The sequence below is a fragment of the Myodes glareolus genome, chromosome 5 (assembly GCF_982192425.1).
Source record: "Myodes glareolus chromosome 5, mMyoGla1.1, whole genome shotgun sequence".
Classification (NCBI taxonomy): Eukaryota; Metazoa; Chordata; class Mammalia; order Rodentia; family Cricetidae; genus Myodes; species Myodes glareolus.
Window position 1 is genome coordinate 30,506,700 of NC_142030.1, and position 17,236 is coordinate 30,523,935.

Consider the following 17,236-nt stretch of genomic DNA (forward strand, 5'->3'; position numbering starts at 1 on the left):
ATCTAATTATAAAAGTTAATGCCTGCAAAGTAGCCAGAGTCGAGGAGCTGCTCCAGTTGTAGAGCTGGGGCTAACAATTTCTGCTGCATTCTGTCGGGCAAACAGGTGCCACAGCGCGCATATGGAGGTCAAGGGACAACTTCTGGGAGCCCGTCCTCTCCTCCACTGCGGGACAAACATGGTAGAACTCAGTTTGTGTGCCAAGTGTTTTTACTCATTGTCATCTCACTGGCTCAATAATTCATTTTTTTAAACTTTTAGAGTCACATTAAAGTTACAAAGACATGTATTTTAGAGTTAAAAGTTTTATTTGATTAAGAAAAAGGTGCCAGATATGGTGGTGCACACCTTTAGTCCCAGCACTCAGGAGAGTGAGGCAGGCAGATCCCTGAGTTCAAGGTCAGCCTGGTCTATAAAGCGAGTTCCAGGACAGTCAGGGTTACACAGAGAAACTCTGTTTCAAAAAACAAACAAAAAGATTAAGAAAAAGAACAGTTCTCAACTCCCATTTTCTCTTTCCCAAAGGCAACTACTTTTATCTATCTATCTATTTATTTATTTTATTTTTAATAATAATTTATTTAACTTTATTTTATGTGTAGTGGTATAAGTGTCAGATTCTCTGGAACTGGAGTTACAGACAGTTGTGAACTATCATGTGGTGCTGGGATCTGAAGTCGGGTCTTTCGGAATAACAGTCAATGTTCTTAACTTCTGAGCCATTCCCCTACGTTAACCTACTTAAACTGGATATTTTGATATTTACTTTTAGTTTTTAGAAAGCATGCTTTATGCTATTGTCTCTTGATTATTTACTTTTAGAGATTATTTCACTGACTTTCCTCTATGACTAATAAAGATAAAACTGGTTTGGGCCATATTCTTAAAACTCTAAGTATGATGGTGAAGTATTTGGGTGAAGGAGTGAGTTTTCCACTGCTAGTTGGGTTTGAGTCCATTTTCTTTCTAGATTTCAGTAAATTAGGTAAAATTATAACCACAAAATGAAATTTGTATGAATAAGATGATTGATTAAATGTTTTCTGCTTTAAAGAAAGCTTTTGAGTACTTTAAGAGAGTGGAAAAGTAAATTAAGTTGCATGTGACATCATAAGCTCTGACTGGACCGGGTCTACGAGAGAAGCAAGAAGGGACCGCGCACCTCACCACAGAGCCCTGACTCTGGTGGGAACACAGGCACTGTGTGTGCTGACACAGGCTTTTGTGTTTCACATTTTGTCCTGCTATGCACTTTAGGTCATACCTCATACATGTAGTCATAGACCAGGCCTTTTTCATCAAATGGGCATTCCCATTTTCCCAAAGAGTTTGGCATTGGGTCTTCTTCATTCTTCCCTGCTATAATGGACCGTATGAAATTATCAAAAGCAAGGCGGCCATTTGTATCACAACTTGCTCCGATTGACCAAATCAAGGAGAATATAAAACAAGCCTGTTGGTGAAAAAGTTAACTTATAGTGATTATTTTTAAAGAAAATTTAGAAGAAATAACTAAAATTTAATATATTAAGACCTGCTTGCACTACTGGGAAAGGTCATGCCGATAAACAAAGTAGAGCTTAGTACACCCAAATTATATAGAGAATCATTCCTTTGGCAATAGTGAGAAAAAACTTAAATACCTACATCAAATGACCTAGGGACATCTGATTAACTCATCCTTAAACACGTTCCTAGCAGTGAAATGATATATGTATAAAAACATTGTTTACATCACTATTTCTTCCTGGAAGTCTGGGTTGTTTAGAGTATGTCACACGTGCTGATGGATATACAGCTTTTAAAAATGATGTAACTCTGTGCCAAGACATACTGCAAGTGAGATGCAAATTAGTAAATATCATTTGTAATATAATTAGTAATTAGTGACACATAAAATACATACACAGGAAACAGTGTGTGTGTGTGCACGCGCGCGCACGCGCGCGCAATGCCTTTATAAGGCTATGTGGGGCACTAGAAATCATTGCCTTGAGGGTGGCTGGGAGATTGGTATGAATGGAAAATATGCTTTTGACTTTTGAATTTTATTCTGCGTACATGCCTTAGCTGACTAAACAAAAACATTGCCCCCAAACTTAATCAGGAATGAATCTACATAAGTCTTATGAAGTGATCTGAACTATCTGAAAAAGTTGCAAGCTTGGGTTTATCAAGAGAACAAAAATTTTCTGAAAATAAACAAAATTATATACAGATGGACAATTCCTGGAATCATTTTATGAAGCTAATGATAATAACTGTGGGAAAACATGAAGAGATCATCTTAAAAAGACAACCCTAAATATAAGGAGAAGCGGATAAACAAACTTCACATAACACGTTTGTGTAGGGCAGGAAGATACGAAGAAAGGTGTGAGGAGGGGTTCCCGGTCATCAGGAAAGCCTCCAATGTGAGACGTCTGAGAGACTTTCCAAGGTGAAAAGATTGTACTGCATTTTCTTTATTTATTTATTTGTGTGTGTGTGTGTGTGTGTGTGTACACGTGCACACACACACACACAAGCACACGTGTAGCAGTCGGAGGACAGCTGTTGAGGGTTGACTCTCCTTTCCACTCGTGTGAGTCCCAGAGATTAAACTCGTCAGGCTTGGCAGCAGGTGCCTTTGCTTACTGAGCGATCTCCTAGCCTAAGAGGTAGATTTTGTTTTTGTTTTTGTAGCAACAAGGTAGAGGAGAAACAAGGAGAGGAAAATGCTACTGTCACACCACGGAAGAGAAAGGGAGGGCAGAGCACAGGAAAAACAAGGTGGCAGATTGAAGAAAGGCGTACACAGGAACAAAGACTTAAAATCTTTCTTCTTTTGTTTCCCCTTGCTCACAACTGCCATAGTGTCTGATCTCCTTCGAACTCTAGACACTAGCTAACAAGGGCTACTGCTAATGTCTCCCTAAGTCCCCTATGGACCGTGCCTGCATTCTCCCATCTGGCTGGATCCCTTCTCCCAGTCTGTCACAGTTTCTATGCTGCCTAGATGCCCGCTTAGCACTAAGACAAAACATCAATGAATCTAAAGTGCGTGAGTTTAATACCGCACCACCCCACCAAGGACTATCAGTATGTGGTCTCTCATTGAGAATGAGCAGCCAGAGTTCATTCTGACGTATTTTATTTTCTTTAGAGTTGTTTTTAGAATCAGATGCCAGGTCAGGCAAACTTCGTGCCCCAGCTATTCCTCAGTGATCCTCAGAAAAGCTGCTGTGGTCTATACAAAGGGTCTCTCTGAATACAAATATTTTCTACAACCACATTTTAATTTAAAACCACCTTAAACATGAAACAAACCATGGTCCAAACACGCGTGTGCTTGCAAGTGGGCTCATTCTCCAGCACGTTACAGAGAAGTATCTCAAAGAGGCGTGTGAGGGAGACTACTGCGTTGATGTTGCTTGTGGGAATCAGTTCCTGCAAAGCAAAAACGAGGAAATGCTTTTCACACTTCCCATCTCATTTGGAGAAGAAACGGAAATCATTCTATAAAAACTGCTAAGAACACACAGTATTGATATATTCTTTGTAAAGTTTAAACTTATGGAAAGCAAAATGTAGGCACAATAAAAAACATCTAAGATTTTTAGCTTGGCTTATTATATGACAAAATTGCACATAATGTGTTCTTATTCTAAATCCCATGATAAGTAGAAATTATGTGCTATACAAGAATAAACAATATTCTAAGGAGAGTGGAAATCAAGTCTTTTACAGCTGTTCATTCAGTTATCTACTCTATGTTTATGAAGGACATATTATACTTATAGCCATAGGGCAAAGTGGGAGATGTGGAAATAAGAGACACGATCCCGGAAAAGGAGAAAAAAAAAAAGGAGCAAAAAAAAAAAAAAAAAGGAGCAAAGCAGGAATGTATAATCCAGTGAGTTACTTATATAGAGGAGGCAGTCTCAGAAGAGAGAGATGGGGCGAGAGTACTCAGGGCAGACACAGGCCCAGAAATTGATTTCAGGGAAGCTGGAGAAGGATAAATAACAAAAGTCTTTCCCAAGGAAGAAAAAAATGAACTGAATTATCGAGAAAAATAAAAGTTAGGAAAATAGAGGAGGGGCGGATGTTTAGGGCAGTAGAATTATGACACAAATACAAGCAGATACGGACTACTAAGGTGAGCCTACAGGATAGAAAGGCAAGAGGACAAAAGATTATGCTTGGGAAGCAGACAAGAATCAGACCCCAAGAATCATATGGGCTTTGTTAAAGGTGATTATAGGAAGAAGGCTCCAAAGAAGGATTTTAAGTAGGGAGTGAACAGCACAGGTGGGCATTTAGAATCTCCATTCTAACTGTGAGGTGTGAACTGAGCCAGAGCAGTGCTACTGTGATGTCCAGGAAGGAGAGAAATCAGCCCTGAGGCCGCTCTCCAGGGAAGCCTGAGCTGTGGAAATGGCCGGAGAGAAGACAAACGCAAAGGAGGATATAAGTCCACCTTACTTTAGAACTGCTGCATGCAGACACTATGACAAATACGTAAAGGAAACCCGCGGTCATTACCTGGAAAGTTGGAGCTTATTTTGGATTATTTGCTTGTATAGTAGTAGGAATTTAAAACTGACAGACTGCTAAGAATTTTTACTTTCCCTATGGAGTCACCATAAATAATATTTGCAATGTGGAATTGTCTAGTGTTTTTCTTTCAATACCATATCTTTCCTCTTTCTTAAATCCTATTATAGGATGGGAAGCTATTGAGTGTCTTTCTGTATCAATATATTAAGTGCTCATGGGTGTTTATGCACAGGTGATCATCACTGAATTGTGGTCTTCTGAAAGATCCTTCTATATTATAATCCCAAAAAGTTATGGTAAAAGGGCTTTGAAGATGTAACTAAGAGTCTGGAGGAAAGGACATCATTATGAATTATTCAATAGGCATGAACTCCAAGACCCGAAGAGCGACAGAGAAGAGCCACAGAGAGAGAAGACCACAAGAAGCTGAAAGAAGGGATTGGAGCGTGTAGCCATGAGCCTCAGACCTGGAGCCACCAGAACCTGGAAGATAAAGGAAACATTCTCCCTCAGCATTTTCAGGAAAGCATAGCTCCGCCAACACACTGATGTCAGCCTCTAAACTTCAGAACCACGAGAAAGTAAAGGTCTGTTATTTAAGAAATCACATTTGTAGCAACTTGTTAGGGCAGTCTCAGGAAAACAGCACAGCAGAATCTTCATAAAATGCTAAAGCTCATATTTAAAATATTTTAAAATCTACTTTTATTAAAGTGTGTGTGCGTGTGCACATATGTGCACATCTAGTGTGTGGGCAGACCCTGGAGTTGGAGATACAGACAGTTGTGAACATGGGAGCTGGGACTGAATGTAACTCCTCTACAAGAGCAGTGTGCATTCTTAACCACTGAGCTACCGCTCTAGCACCTAAAATAGTTTTAAAATATAGAAAGTAATTGGGATTTTTAAAGGTCTAGAAACTATGACTTGATATAAATAGTGTAGTTAAAGTAAATTTAACCTTTTAAGTTATTTGTAATTTAAGAAGTATAAAACCAAGGAAAGCTGGGCATAGAACGGACATGCTTGCAATCCCAGAACCTGGGAGGAGGAGGCAGGAGGATTAGAAGTTTAAGGTCATCCTCAGTTACATAGTGAGTTCAAGGCCAAAAATAATAAATAAATAAATAAATAAATAAATAAATAAATAAGTAAATAAAACAAAGGTAAAGAAAAAAACTAGCTTTAGTTAGTTGTTCTAGCATAATGACGGTAGATTTAGTTAAGTTGAACAGAATCTTCTGAAACTGGAGTAAGTCAGAGAATTATAGTGTTGTTACCTTACATTTTTTCCTGCGGAACACTAAAGAAGGTGGTACCAGCCATTTGAAAAGTTCTTTCAGCAGGGTTTGATGTTCTGGTTCATTTAGAGGCGCTTTCAATGAATTCAGCCATGAAGTCACAAGCGGTTCCCATCCTAACTGTGATGGTTCCAAATAAATCATGCCACAGCGACTCACAGTGGCAGGCTGGAGAAGAAGCAGAGTTCCTTTCACCTGACAGCTCTCAGATAGCACTGCTATGTCCATTCACAGCCTAGGCCTGCCTGTTTCTACAGTTTAACACACACCAGATGTCCCCATACAGCAGACTATTTTCAGTCAGGTCCTTAGACATTCTACACCTCTTCGTTTTTATACATCAACCAGTCACAATTTGAAATACCCAAACCTAGCTAATCTCTTTGAAGCCGTCTTGACTCTTCTGCAAAACTAGGTCAATACAAATATCTTCCTAGGTCTCTCTCTCCCCATCACCCCCATGGACACCAAACTCCTCCACACTCTTGGGCCACTGAGAGTAGCTATTAGCGTGCTTCTCATCCCTTTAAACACACATTGAGTCTTATTCATCTCTCTGTCCCCCATGTTAAGCCCGTTTTAGGACACAAAATATTTTGATTCAATTAACAAATAAACAAACAAATACATCACTATTATATTAAGAACTTACAGAAGCCTGTGAAAGGTCCATTGTTTCAAAGATGAGGCTCATTTGAGGAGACATTTGAATGATTTCGCCACTCATAAGGCAAAGCTAAAGGCAAATATTTTTCAAATATTTTAAAATTTAGAATATTAAGAACCCAGAGACAGATATTGGGGCTCAAACTGAAGATCAGAAAAGCAAAGCAGCCAAGCCACCAAAGAGCTCTTGCCTCTATCCTTAGCCTGAGTGATCTCCACCAAACCTCAAACTGCAGACTATGAGCCCAAGTTCCTGTTTCCTCCCGTCTTATATTCCTCTCTAGTGCTGGGATTAAAGGCACGCACCACCATCGCCCGGCCTCTATGGCTAACTAGTGTGGCTGCTGGGATTAAAGGTGTGTGCCACCACTGCCTGGCCTGTATGGCTGCCTAGTGTGGCTGCTTTGCACTGATCTTCAGGCAAGCTTTATGTATTAAAACACAAATAAAATGCCACTATAAGATGGAATGAATATGTTTATAGATATAACATGTTCTATGATATAAGGACATTAGTATGGCTGGAAATCAGAAAAAAGCTGGTCTAGCCCCATATTTATGAAGTCTCCCTAAATTCTTTAACCTAAAACACTTCTTTTATTAAATATGTTCAAAAAACTCATCAACCGAATTCATCCTTTTCCTCAAATACTTATCTTTTCCATTATTATTAAAGCTACTTTATCTCAAGCTTCTTGGCTTTGAGATTACTAAATTTTAATAGTATTAGTAACTATTACTATTAACTATTAATATATCAAATTATTTTCACTACAGAGTCTTTCCCACATCTACTTTTCTGTGTCCTCTTTGCTCCTACAATCACCACTCTAGACTCGGGTTTTCCTTGTCTAGTCATAAGTCAACAGTGAAGCATATAACATTTCTGGATTCAACTGCTTACGTATAAAATAGAGTGGCAAAGAGTTGCATTATGTAATATGGCAGCTACTAGCCATAAAGAGCTATTTGTATTTAACTTATCAATGTCAAATTCAATAAAGTTTAAAATTCAGTTCTTTAAGGCTTTTATTTTCTTGATGCCAGAGATGGAGTGAGGGCCCTACATATGCTAGGCTGGTGCTCTACTTCTGAGCTGTCTCCGCACCGCACGCTGAGTTCTCCTACTATACTAAGGCATTCTGTAAATGAAATATTAACAAGCCGCAGGTGACTGATTGATGCAGATATTTCCAGAACTATAGAATGTTCTACCTGAGAGAATGCATCTAGAATACTTTTAAATGTATATCAGGTTATACGAGTAAATACTCTTCTACTTGCTACCACGTCAGGATAACATCCTTGCTCACCCTACTGTTTTGTCTACTAACTACGTACACTTCACCATCACGAACCAGTCAGCTGTCGGGCAACCCTTGCCTTGCTGTCACCTACCAGGACCCAAGGATTCTCCTCTTAGCAAAACCCTCAGCTCTTGACCCAATCTCATTCTAACTGCAGCCTGGGCCAGGCTTCATAAGAATGAGCATTTTAAAACAAGAGCATCTTATGTCCCTGACCACCCTGCCTTCATTTATTTACTTGTCCCAGTCATTCATTTCATATAGTTAGAAATTTAGCTTTTGGAAAAAAAAACTAAGCAATTTTGAACTATTAAATTCAAGCATCTAAGCATCTTCGTCTCTCTCCACAGCTCCTTACCATTCAGTTCTCCCTTTCCTCCGCCGCTGACACCTAATACACTTCCCCCCTTTACTAAGAGTAGATTTTCTTCTCACATAATATATGCTGATTACAGTTTCCACTCCTCCACGCCCACCAGTCCTCCCTCCCTTATACCCTTTCTCTTCAGTTTTGTAAGGAATTTCTCATTATCTCCTTTGTTGGGTAAGTTCTGCTTTATATCCATTGCTTTTACTATTCCCAGGCCATTGTCTTTGAAGTCTTTGTGTATTTCTAGGATTCCTTTGCCTATGCCAGGCTGCTTATTTGTAGAGAATATTTCACAAAGCCAGCCTCTGGTAGAATGAATGGTGATTCAAGCATTTTAATTTAACCAGGTCTTTAATACTGCCCACATATTCTTCTATGTTTCCCTAAGGCAGCGGTTCTCTACCTTCCTAATGCTGTGACCCTTTAATACAGTTCCTCATGCTGTGGTGACCCCCCAGCCATAAAATCATTTCATTGCTACTTTATAACTGCAATTTTGCCGCTGTTATGAATCATAATGTAAATATCTGATATGTGGGATATCAGATACGTGACACCAAAGGGTCATGACCCACAGGTTGAGAACCACTGCTAAGCAGCTCTGCTTCCCAGTTTGCACTATGGCTTATTAAAATTCTCCTTACACCTGCCAAGTGCTGAGGCGTACCACTTCATGAAGATGAGCTGTCATAAGGCTTGTTTCCATCTTTCATCATCACCTCTGTCTATTCAGACTTTCTGGCTACACTCCACCTTTCATCTGATGTGAGAGCTCCCTTATATTTGAGTTTAAATTCTATACTTCATCCTACTAATTAATTCCTGCTTTCTGACTAATCAATGCTTGTCAGTTTACTTTTTACTCTGAGTGCAATCAAATATCACTAAGAGAAAATAAGGAAAAATATAATGACCGACAATGATAAGGTACTTGAATATAATTTTGAGTACTAATTAAGTGAATTTATTCTTAGTAGAACAGTAATTTCATATATGTATGGAAATAAAATGGGGGGGGGAATAACCTAATGGTAGAGGACTTGTTTAACATATGCAAGGCCCCAGGATTCAGTCCCCAGAGCCACAAAACAAGTATAGAAATAAACTAATATACAGTTAGATAAGAGAATACTAATACAGGCATGAAAAAGAATAGGGAATAAAGTAGAATACAACAACGCAAATGCCTCATTACATGGATCAAAACAGAAAAGCATTAAAGATATAAATCCATTAACAGGAAGCCCAAGACCTGCTAAAACCAATTATTAGACTGAGAAGCCAAGGACAATAGCACTGGGTTTTGATTCTACTACATAGACTGACTTTGTGGGAGCCTGATTTGTTTGGATACTCACATTTATACACCTGGATGGAGGGGGGAGGACCTTGGACTTCCCACGCGGCAGGGAACCCTGACTGCTCTTAGGACAAGAGAGGGAGGGGGAGGTGAGGAGAGAGAGGGAAAATGGAGGTGGGGAGGAGGTGGAAATTTTTAATAAATAAATAAATAAATAAAACCAATTATTATTGGTTAAATGGTGATCTCTAGAAGATATACTGACTTCTAGTATATCTACTTATACTAGATGGAATGTGCATGAATGAACCTTTGGACATAGAGAATTTTATGCATCTTTATTTTGGTAACAGTTAAGAAAGTGTACAAATACATTAAAATCATAGCATCTCTTTTTAGACTTTTATGCCCGTTTACTCTTAATTAAAATAAATATTATAAGACTTCCATTGTCTAGTTCTTTTATATACCGCTCATGTGCTAGGGTAACATTTTACAGATAAAAACTAAAGTATTTAATTAAAAAAAAGAAATAAGACTTCTTTTCTTGTAAAATATTAAAGTTCTATATGAAATCATACCATTGAAATAACCTTCTTTTTTATGGTATGAGTGTTTTGCTTACATGTATATCTAAGCACCACGTGTGTGCAGTGCCCAAGGACTGAGTTACAGGTGACTGCTAGCCGTCATATGGGGGGGACTGGGAACTGATCATGGACCCTGGGTCCTTGGTTCCTTGAGGAGTAGCCAGTGTTCTTAAGGGCTAATCAATCTCTCCAGCCCAACTTGACTTGCTGATAGATTACTGTGGTGGCTTGGGTAAGAAAGACCTCCATAGGTTCAGACATTTGAATGCCGAGTCACCAGGGAGCGGCACTATTTGAAAGGATAAAAAGTATTAGGTTTAGGGAGAAGTTTGTCCCCTGGGTGTGGCCCACGCCAAGCCCCAGTATCTCTCTCTGCCTATGCACGAAGTAGCTCTCAGTTACTGCTCCAGCGGCTGCCTGCAGGCCTCCACGCTCCCTGCCGTGATGACAATGAACAAACCCTCTGAAACTGTAAGCAAGCTGTTAGTTAAAGTCTATTGTAAGAGTTGCATTGGTCACGGTACCACAGCAACAGAAGAGTGACTAAGACAATAATTATGTCAACGCAGTAGCTTTAATAGAATACACTTTCATTCTACTAAAACCAAAAAGACTTACTATGGCATAGCCTTTACTGAAAAGACAATTTATAAATGTATTCAATTTTTTACACACTTTAGCTTGAATATATAGTCCTAGGATTACTTAATTATGTCTGAGTAAGTTCCACTCTAAACAATAGTGATTTACCTTTTTATTATCATCCAAGACTGTATTCATACTTTCTATCCACAAAGTGTCAATAGGACCATCAAATACAACCCATTTCCGGTCAGGTGATTCTGCTAAGGCAAATTCTCTAAAGGTGTTCGCCACGATGCCATCAGTCCACTGAGGAGAGAAGAAAATGCTGACAGGCCTCATTCATAAATTAAATTGGATTTATCATTAAAAATAGAAATACTTATAGTTTCTTGCTTTAATATACACTGACTACAGGCAAGAATGTTATCTTGTAGATTACCTCATGAGACACGGGGTCAAACTGCCCAAAAAGCTGCCCCATAGTGATTGACTTCGGGTTTACAGTCCTGTACATGACCTTTTCTTCCTCTCCATAGTTGCGCTCATTCATAAGAGTTAAAGTATCAGCCAGCACATGCAGAACTTTTGTCTTCGCAGCAAAAGGCTCTCCTACTAACATAAAACTATGAAAGAGAATTATTGAATAAGATGGTAAAAATATGGCTAATTAAATTATTTATACCAGCATAGAAAACATCACTCTGTGTTAATCGTCATATGTAATTTCTGAATTTCTAAAATGTTTCTTCCAATAGATGTGATCACTTCTCTTCTAAACTGATCGAGTGTACACTGAAGTTTCCACATTCATAACACTACCAATAGTGGAGTGTAACAGAAAGTCTTTAAAGGACAATAAACTTTTATTTTCATATATTTATAAAATAAAGCCCAAGGCAGGGAGAGAACTGCTTCTAAAGCTTTCAATTGCTGCAGTGGCAAAATGCTCTTTGCCAAAGATTTCCAGACCACCTCCAGGCACACAGGCCTCCTTGCCACATCTGTGGAAACACGAGGTGACTGATTGTAATTAATGAGTCACACAAGGCAGATAATCGCCAGTAAGGGAACTGATGAAGCCGTCACCCCTCTGGTAAGAACGCAATCCACAATGTGAGGTGGCGGCTACTCTGTGCGACTATTATAAACAGAGTCTCCCTGAGAACCTATAAGTGAACATCCAGCATGCATGAAAAATACGCCTTTGTACTGTAAATCGCTAACATTCTGGCACTGGTTGTTCCTACAGTGTAGTCAGCCTATCATAGGAGGCTGTTCTTGCCATAATAAAGGAAAACCAAAATATATGATGTTGACTTAGAAGCCAGGGCAAATTAAGATTCCAGGGGATAAATGATTAACAATTGTAGTTATACATGGTAAACCATTTGATGACTTTAACCATCTAGGAAGTTGGAAGACAGATAATACACCTAATGAAGGCGGAAAGGGTAGTGAATACAGCATTATTAGGTACAATGAAAAGATTGCTGGGTTTGCTAAAACACTATAAACACTGAGCACACAGGATATGAGGGAAAGGCTTGCCTGCAAGTGGGGTGAAAAGAACAAAGTTCAGAAATTCAGGGACCTGTAGAATCCTCATACATATTGGTAAGAAATTAAGAACACTTCAACAACAAAAACTCAGATTGATATAAAGGATGAAATCAAGGACAGGGCTAGTTTACCACACATTAAAATCTATGAAAGTTCTCAGTACAGAAGTCCTCCAGTCTTTAGGAGCTACATTCTAGTCCACTCGTAGATACCCCAAACCAGATTTTCTATAGAAGTGTAAATACTACTATGTTATTCCTATATATTCATAATTATTGCAAAGGTTAACGTATAAATTGGACATAGTAAGAGGCTAACAGTAGCTAGTCATAAAATAGAATAATTACAATAATATACTTTGAGAAGATTAGACGACAGTGCTCTCTCTTTCTCTCCAAATATGAAATTGTCCCTTTAGTATTTTTAGACTGCAGTTAGCTGATTGCGGGTAAATGAAGCCATAGAAATAAAAACTGTGGCTAAGAAGGGCTATCGTAATCATTTTATGAGAACGTGACTTGTCGAAATCACGCTAGAGGTATAGAATCTAAGCCTGGCAGGGTTAAGGACACCACAAGATTTAGAGAAACAGGACAATAAAGCTGTACTTAGGGAAGATGGAGGGTAAAACACATAAAAGATGATTAAACTTCTGAAGATGCCTACTGATTTCTACCTCCTGATTCTGGTCTAACCTATATAGAAGCTCAACCCTAGATGCATGAGAAATGATTTACCATTCCCTCATTTTAGTATATGTTTGAAATTTTGCATAATATAAAGGTTTTTTAACTTTACAAAAATCGTGATTATTAAACCCTAACTTTCTGTGAGCAGGAAATGGCTGGAATCATTTTCCAGTTACTATGAATGACACTTTTCTTTCTTGTTACTTCATGCATATTGAGGAAAGAAGACAAAATAGGAAGACGTTTCAAACATTAAGTTGAACGCCTTGAAAAGAAAGGCTGATTAGAAAGAAGAGTTAGATACAAGATGTTATAAGGAGTCTTAGGTTCAATTTAAGTGACCTAGTAAAGGAAAAATATACATATAATTATGAACACAAAATTACATATCTACTTTAATAATGCCTTATAAAATAAATTATATATACAAAGTGTTTACAGCTGCTTGAATGGCTCCCTACAAGGAAGAGGTCCTGAAGCTTAAACTCCATTAGCTTCACAGTAAATCCCTCTCTGGAAATGGGCACCAAGTGTCCAAGTGGATTTCAGAATTGTTACCTAACCTCAAGCTGTGCTTACTTTAGTTTCTGAGACAGGATCTTCATATATGGGCCAATCTGGCCTGGAATACAAGATCCTCCTGCTTCAAACAGTCATAAACTATGGTTACGGGTGTGCAACCCACTCCTGGTGGTTAGGGTTACAGGTGTGCACCCCCCTCCGCTCCTGGTTCCTAGGGTTACAGGTGTGCAACCCACTCCTGGTGGCTAGGGTTACAGGTGTACACACCACCCTGCTTCTGGCTCCTAGGGTTACAGGTGTGCACCCCCACTGCTTCTGGTTCCTAGGGTTACAGGTGCGTGCACACACACACACACACACACACACACACACACACACACACTTCTGGTTCCTAGGGTTACAGGTGTGCAACCCACTCCTGGTTCTTGGTGTTTGCTGTAAGTTACTGGGAAGAGAGAAATCATTTGTTCTCTAGTCTTTAAAATATAAAGTTTATTGCCCTTTGATTCTTGTTTAATTTAAAATAACATAAAACTATGGCAGATCATCAATACTCTTACCCATGTCGAACAATCATCATTTCATACGTCTGAATAATTTTTTCAAGAAAAAATTTAACAGGCTGAAGATTATGTGCTCGGCAGGCTTCATGTGTACATTCCAAAAATTCCTGAAATAAAATAAAAATGGAATGTGTTTCTATGAAATGTTATTAAAATTGTGTTAGAAAGTTTTATTTTTCATATAAAAAATAAATAAAACTAAAACACCTTTAGCATGCCAGGGTATTTTATTAATGATCAAAGCATCCTAGCATTGGTTGTATGTTAAATAAAGACAATTCTTTTTAAAGGTGTTTGACAAAAGTCTAATTTTGGTTAAGGTACAAAAAATATGCTAGATAATCCTTCATACCATAGCAAGTAGGAATAAACAGAAAAGCTAAAAAAAAACATTTAAAATTTAAGAGCCATAAAGTACTATAGATGCAAATCATTCTGAGGGAACTTAAGTTCAGAAATGGGTTAGTCTTTCCTTGGTGTCCTGGATAGTTTTATGTCAACTCAACTCAACACAAGCTACAGTCATCTGAGAGGAGAGAACCTCAACTGAGAAAATTCCTCCATAAGATTGGGCTGCAGACAAGCCCATAGGGCATTTTCTTAATTAGTGATTGATGTGGGAGGGCCCAGCCAACTGTAGGTGGTGCCACTCCTGGGCTAGGAGTCCTGGGTTCTATAAGAAAGCAGGCTGAGCAAGCCATGAGAAGTAAGCCAGTAAGCAGCACCCCCCATGGCCTCTGCAATCAGATCCTGCCTTCTGGTTCCTGCCCTTTTTGAGTCTTGTCCTGAGTACCTTCAGTGATAAACTGTAATATTGAAGTGTAAGTTAAAGAAATCTTTTCCTCCCCAAGTTAATTTTGGTTATGGCATTTCATCACAGCAATATAGACCCTAAAATACAGCTACAACATTTTTAATGTAGTGCACACTTTTAATCTTAGCACTTGGGAGCAAAAGCAGGGAGATATGTATGAGTTTTGGGCCAGTCTGTTTTACATAATGAGATCCAAGACAGCTAGTGATGCATTGTGAGACCGACTCAACCCTACCCTGACCCCTCTTCCAAAAATAAACTTCTGCTGAAGGAAAAGACCTATATTATAGATGATTAGCACACCAAAAGATGGAGTAAGTATATCCCAAGACCCAGCTATTGGACATACACCCAAAAGATGCTTCATCCTGCCATAGAGACATTTGCTCAACCATGTTCATTGCTGCTCTATTCATAATAACCAGAAATTGGAAACAACCTAAATGTCCCTCAACAGAGGAATGGATAAAGAAAGTGTGATATATTTATACAATGGAGTATTACTCAGTCATAAAAAAAATGAAATCATGACTTTCACAGGTAAATAGATGGAACTCGAAAAAATCATTTTGAGTGAGTTATACCAGACCCATAAAGACAAATATGATACGCACTTGCTTATATGTGTATATTAGCTGTTAAATCAGTGATTAACAGAGTGGCCATCTGTAGAACCCCAGAGGGTAGGTATGGAGCCAGGGAGTAAGAGGGACAGATAGATTTTGTTAGGAAAGGAAATAGAATAGATAGTGAAGGGTGGATGGGGTGGGACTGAAATGGGAGGAGCAAGTGGGAAGGGGTAGAGGAGATGGGGATGGGGAACATGAGGAGAGACAGCTAAAATTAAGGGGCATTTAAAAGGTAGTTAATGAAACTATTAAATAATAGGACGGTGTCCCAACTGGCAAATGAAGCTTACAGTACCAGGATTGGGTTACATCTAACTGAGTTTTGGCCAAAGAAATCCCATGGGAACCCAACAGCCCAGGCTGTTGCCAAGACTATACGTAGTTCTCCACAAACTGAGAGCGGGGCCCCACTGCTGAAGACAACACCCACACAGTTTATTGAGCGCGGACAAGTCAAGCTGGTGCCTGCACCAAGCCTTCACTCCTCCTTCTACCACCTTTCCTACAGGAACGGATTCTGTGTGCTACCAAAGGAGAAACACAAATACCAAGCCAGCTACAAATCCTTTGATCTACAATTATGTCCTGCCTACAAGACATGCTGGGGCAATGGTGGCACAAAGCTTGTGGGAGTGACCAGCCAATGTCTGAAGGCCCGCTCCATGAGATAGAACCCACATCCAACACTGCTTAGGTCATGAATTGATGCTGTGAGAATCAGTTTGTGGGGATGCTGTCATCTTAACCATTTTTATATCCCCAATCTATGAACATGAGATACCTTCCCATTTATTTGGGTCTTGTTTTGCTTCCCATCCCTTCCTTTTATCCCCTTTCTTCCTTCTCCTTATGGTGATAATTTATTTACATTTTAAAAATAAAGCTTGCCTGAATATCAGAAAGGCAAAGCTTTTTGGTTAGCTTCCAGTTTCACTTCCTGCTTTAGGCCCTTCAGAACCCCTGGCCTAGCTCCCCTGGCACCCTATATCCTAGGGCTGGGGTGAGCCCCATATTCCTCATACCTCCAGATGGGGTTCCACACATTCCTGGGGGAGGGGGTAGGTATTGAGGCCTCAGTTATGCTGGGACCAATGTAACGAATTTACCTTTCCCCTAGTCTGCCCTCCTGACCCTGTGTGTTCCTGCCACTAGAGGTCAGGCAGTGGTGGTGGACACCTTAATCCCTGGATCTGGGAGATGGAAACAGAAGGATCTCTGTGAGTTCAGGTCCACCCTGGGCTACACAAGATCAACGCAGAAACACATCCAGGTGGTGGTGGCTCACACCTTTAATCCCAGCACTAGAGGGAGTATAAGATGGGAGGAGAGAGAGGTTCTGCCTGCTTACTCTGCTTAGTGTGCTTAGTGTGCAGTCGCCCAGCCTTGGTAGAGGTCAGACCTTTCTGGTGGCTTGGCTGCTTTGGTTTTCTGGTTTTCAGGTTGAACCCCAATATCTGTCTCTGGGTTTTTATTATTCGTGCAATATCTCCTTTCTGCTTCTTTTGCCCTACCCTCATCTTGAGGTACAGCCCAGAACGGCCTTGAACAATTGAGCTTCCTGCTTCATACTTCCTTGATCTTGAATGCTGGAATCCTAGAAATGCACTACTTCACTAAGCTTGTTTACTTCTGTTTGAGAAATTTTGTAAACTGCTGTGGGATAATGCTCTTGTACACAGTAAAGATTTATCACTCGTATTAGTTTAATAAAACGCTGATTGGTCAGTAACCAGGTGGGAAGTATAGGCGGGGTGACCAAACTGAGCGCTGAGCCTCTGTCTCCTCCCATTTTCTATTC

At 39.5% G+C, this 17,236-nt stretch overlaps 1 protein-coding gene across 1 annotated transcript in view; it reads right to left on the bottom strand.

Moving 5' to 3' along the window:
* Positions 1–17,236, bottom strand: part of Dnah12 (dynein axonemal heavy chain 12) — a 162,664-nt gene that overhangs the window by 83,944 nt on the left and 61,484 nt on the right. Inside the window, 7 exon segments of the mRNA XM_087906207.1 lie at positions 1,265–1,453; positions 3,310–3,429; positions 5,823–6,011; positions 6,496–6,579; positions 10,827–10,967; positions 11,101–11,284; positions 13,993–14,102. Of these exon segments, the coding sequence (XP_087762333.1) occupies positions 1,265–1,453; positions 3,310–3,429; positions 5,823–6,011; positions 6,496–6,579; positions 10,827–10,967; positions 11,101–11,284; positions 13,993–14,102 (1,017 nt within the window).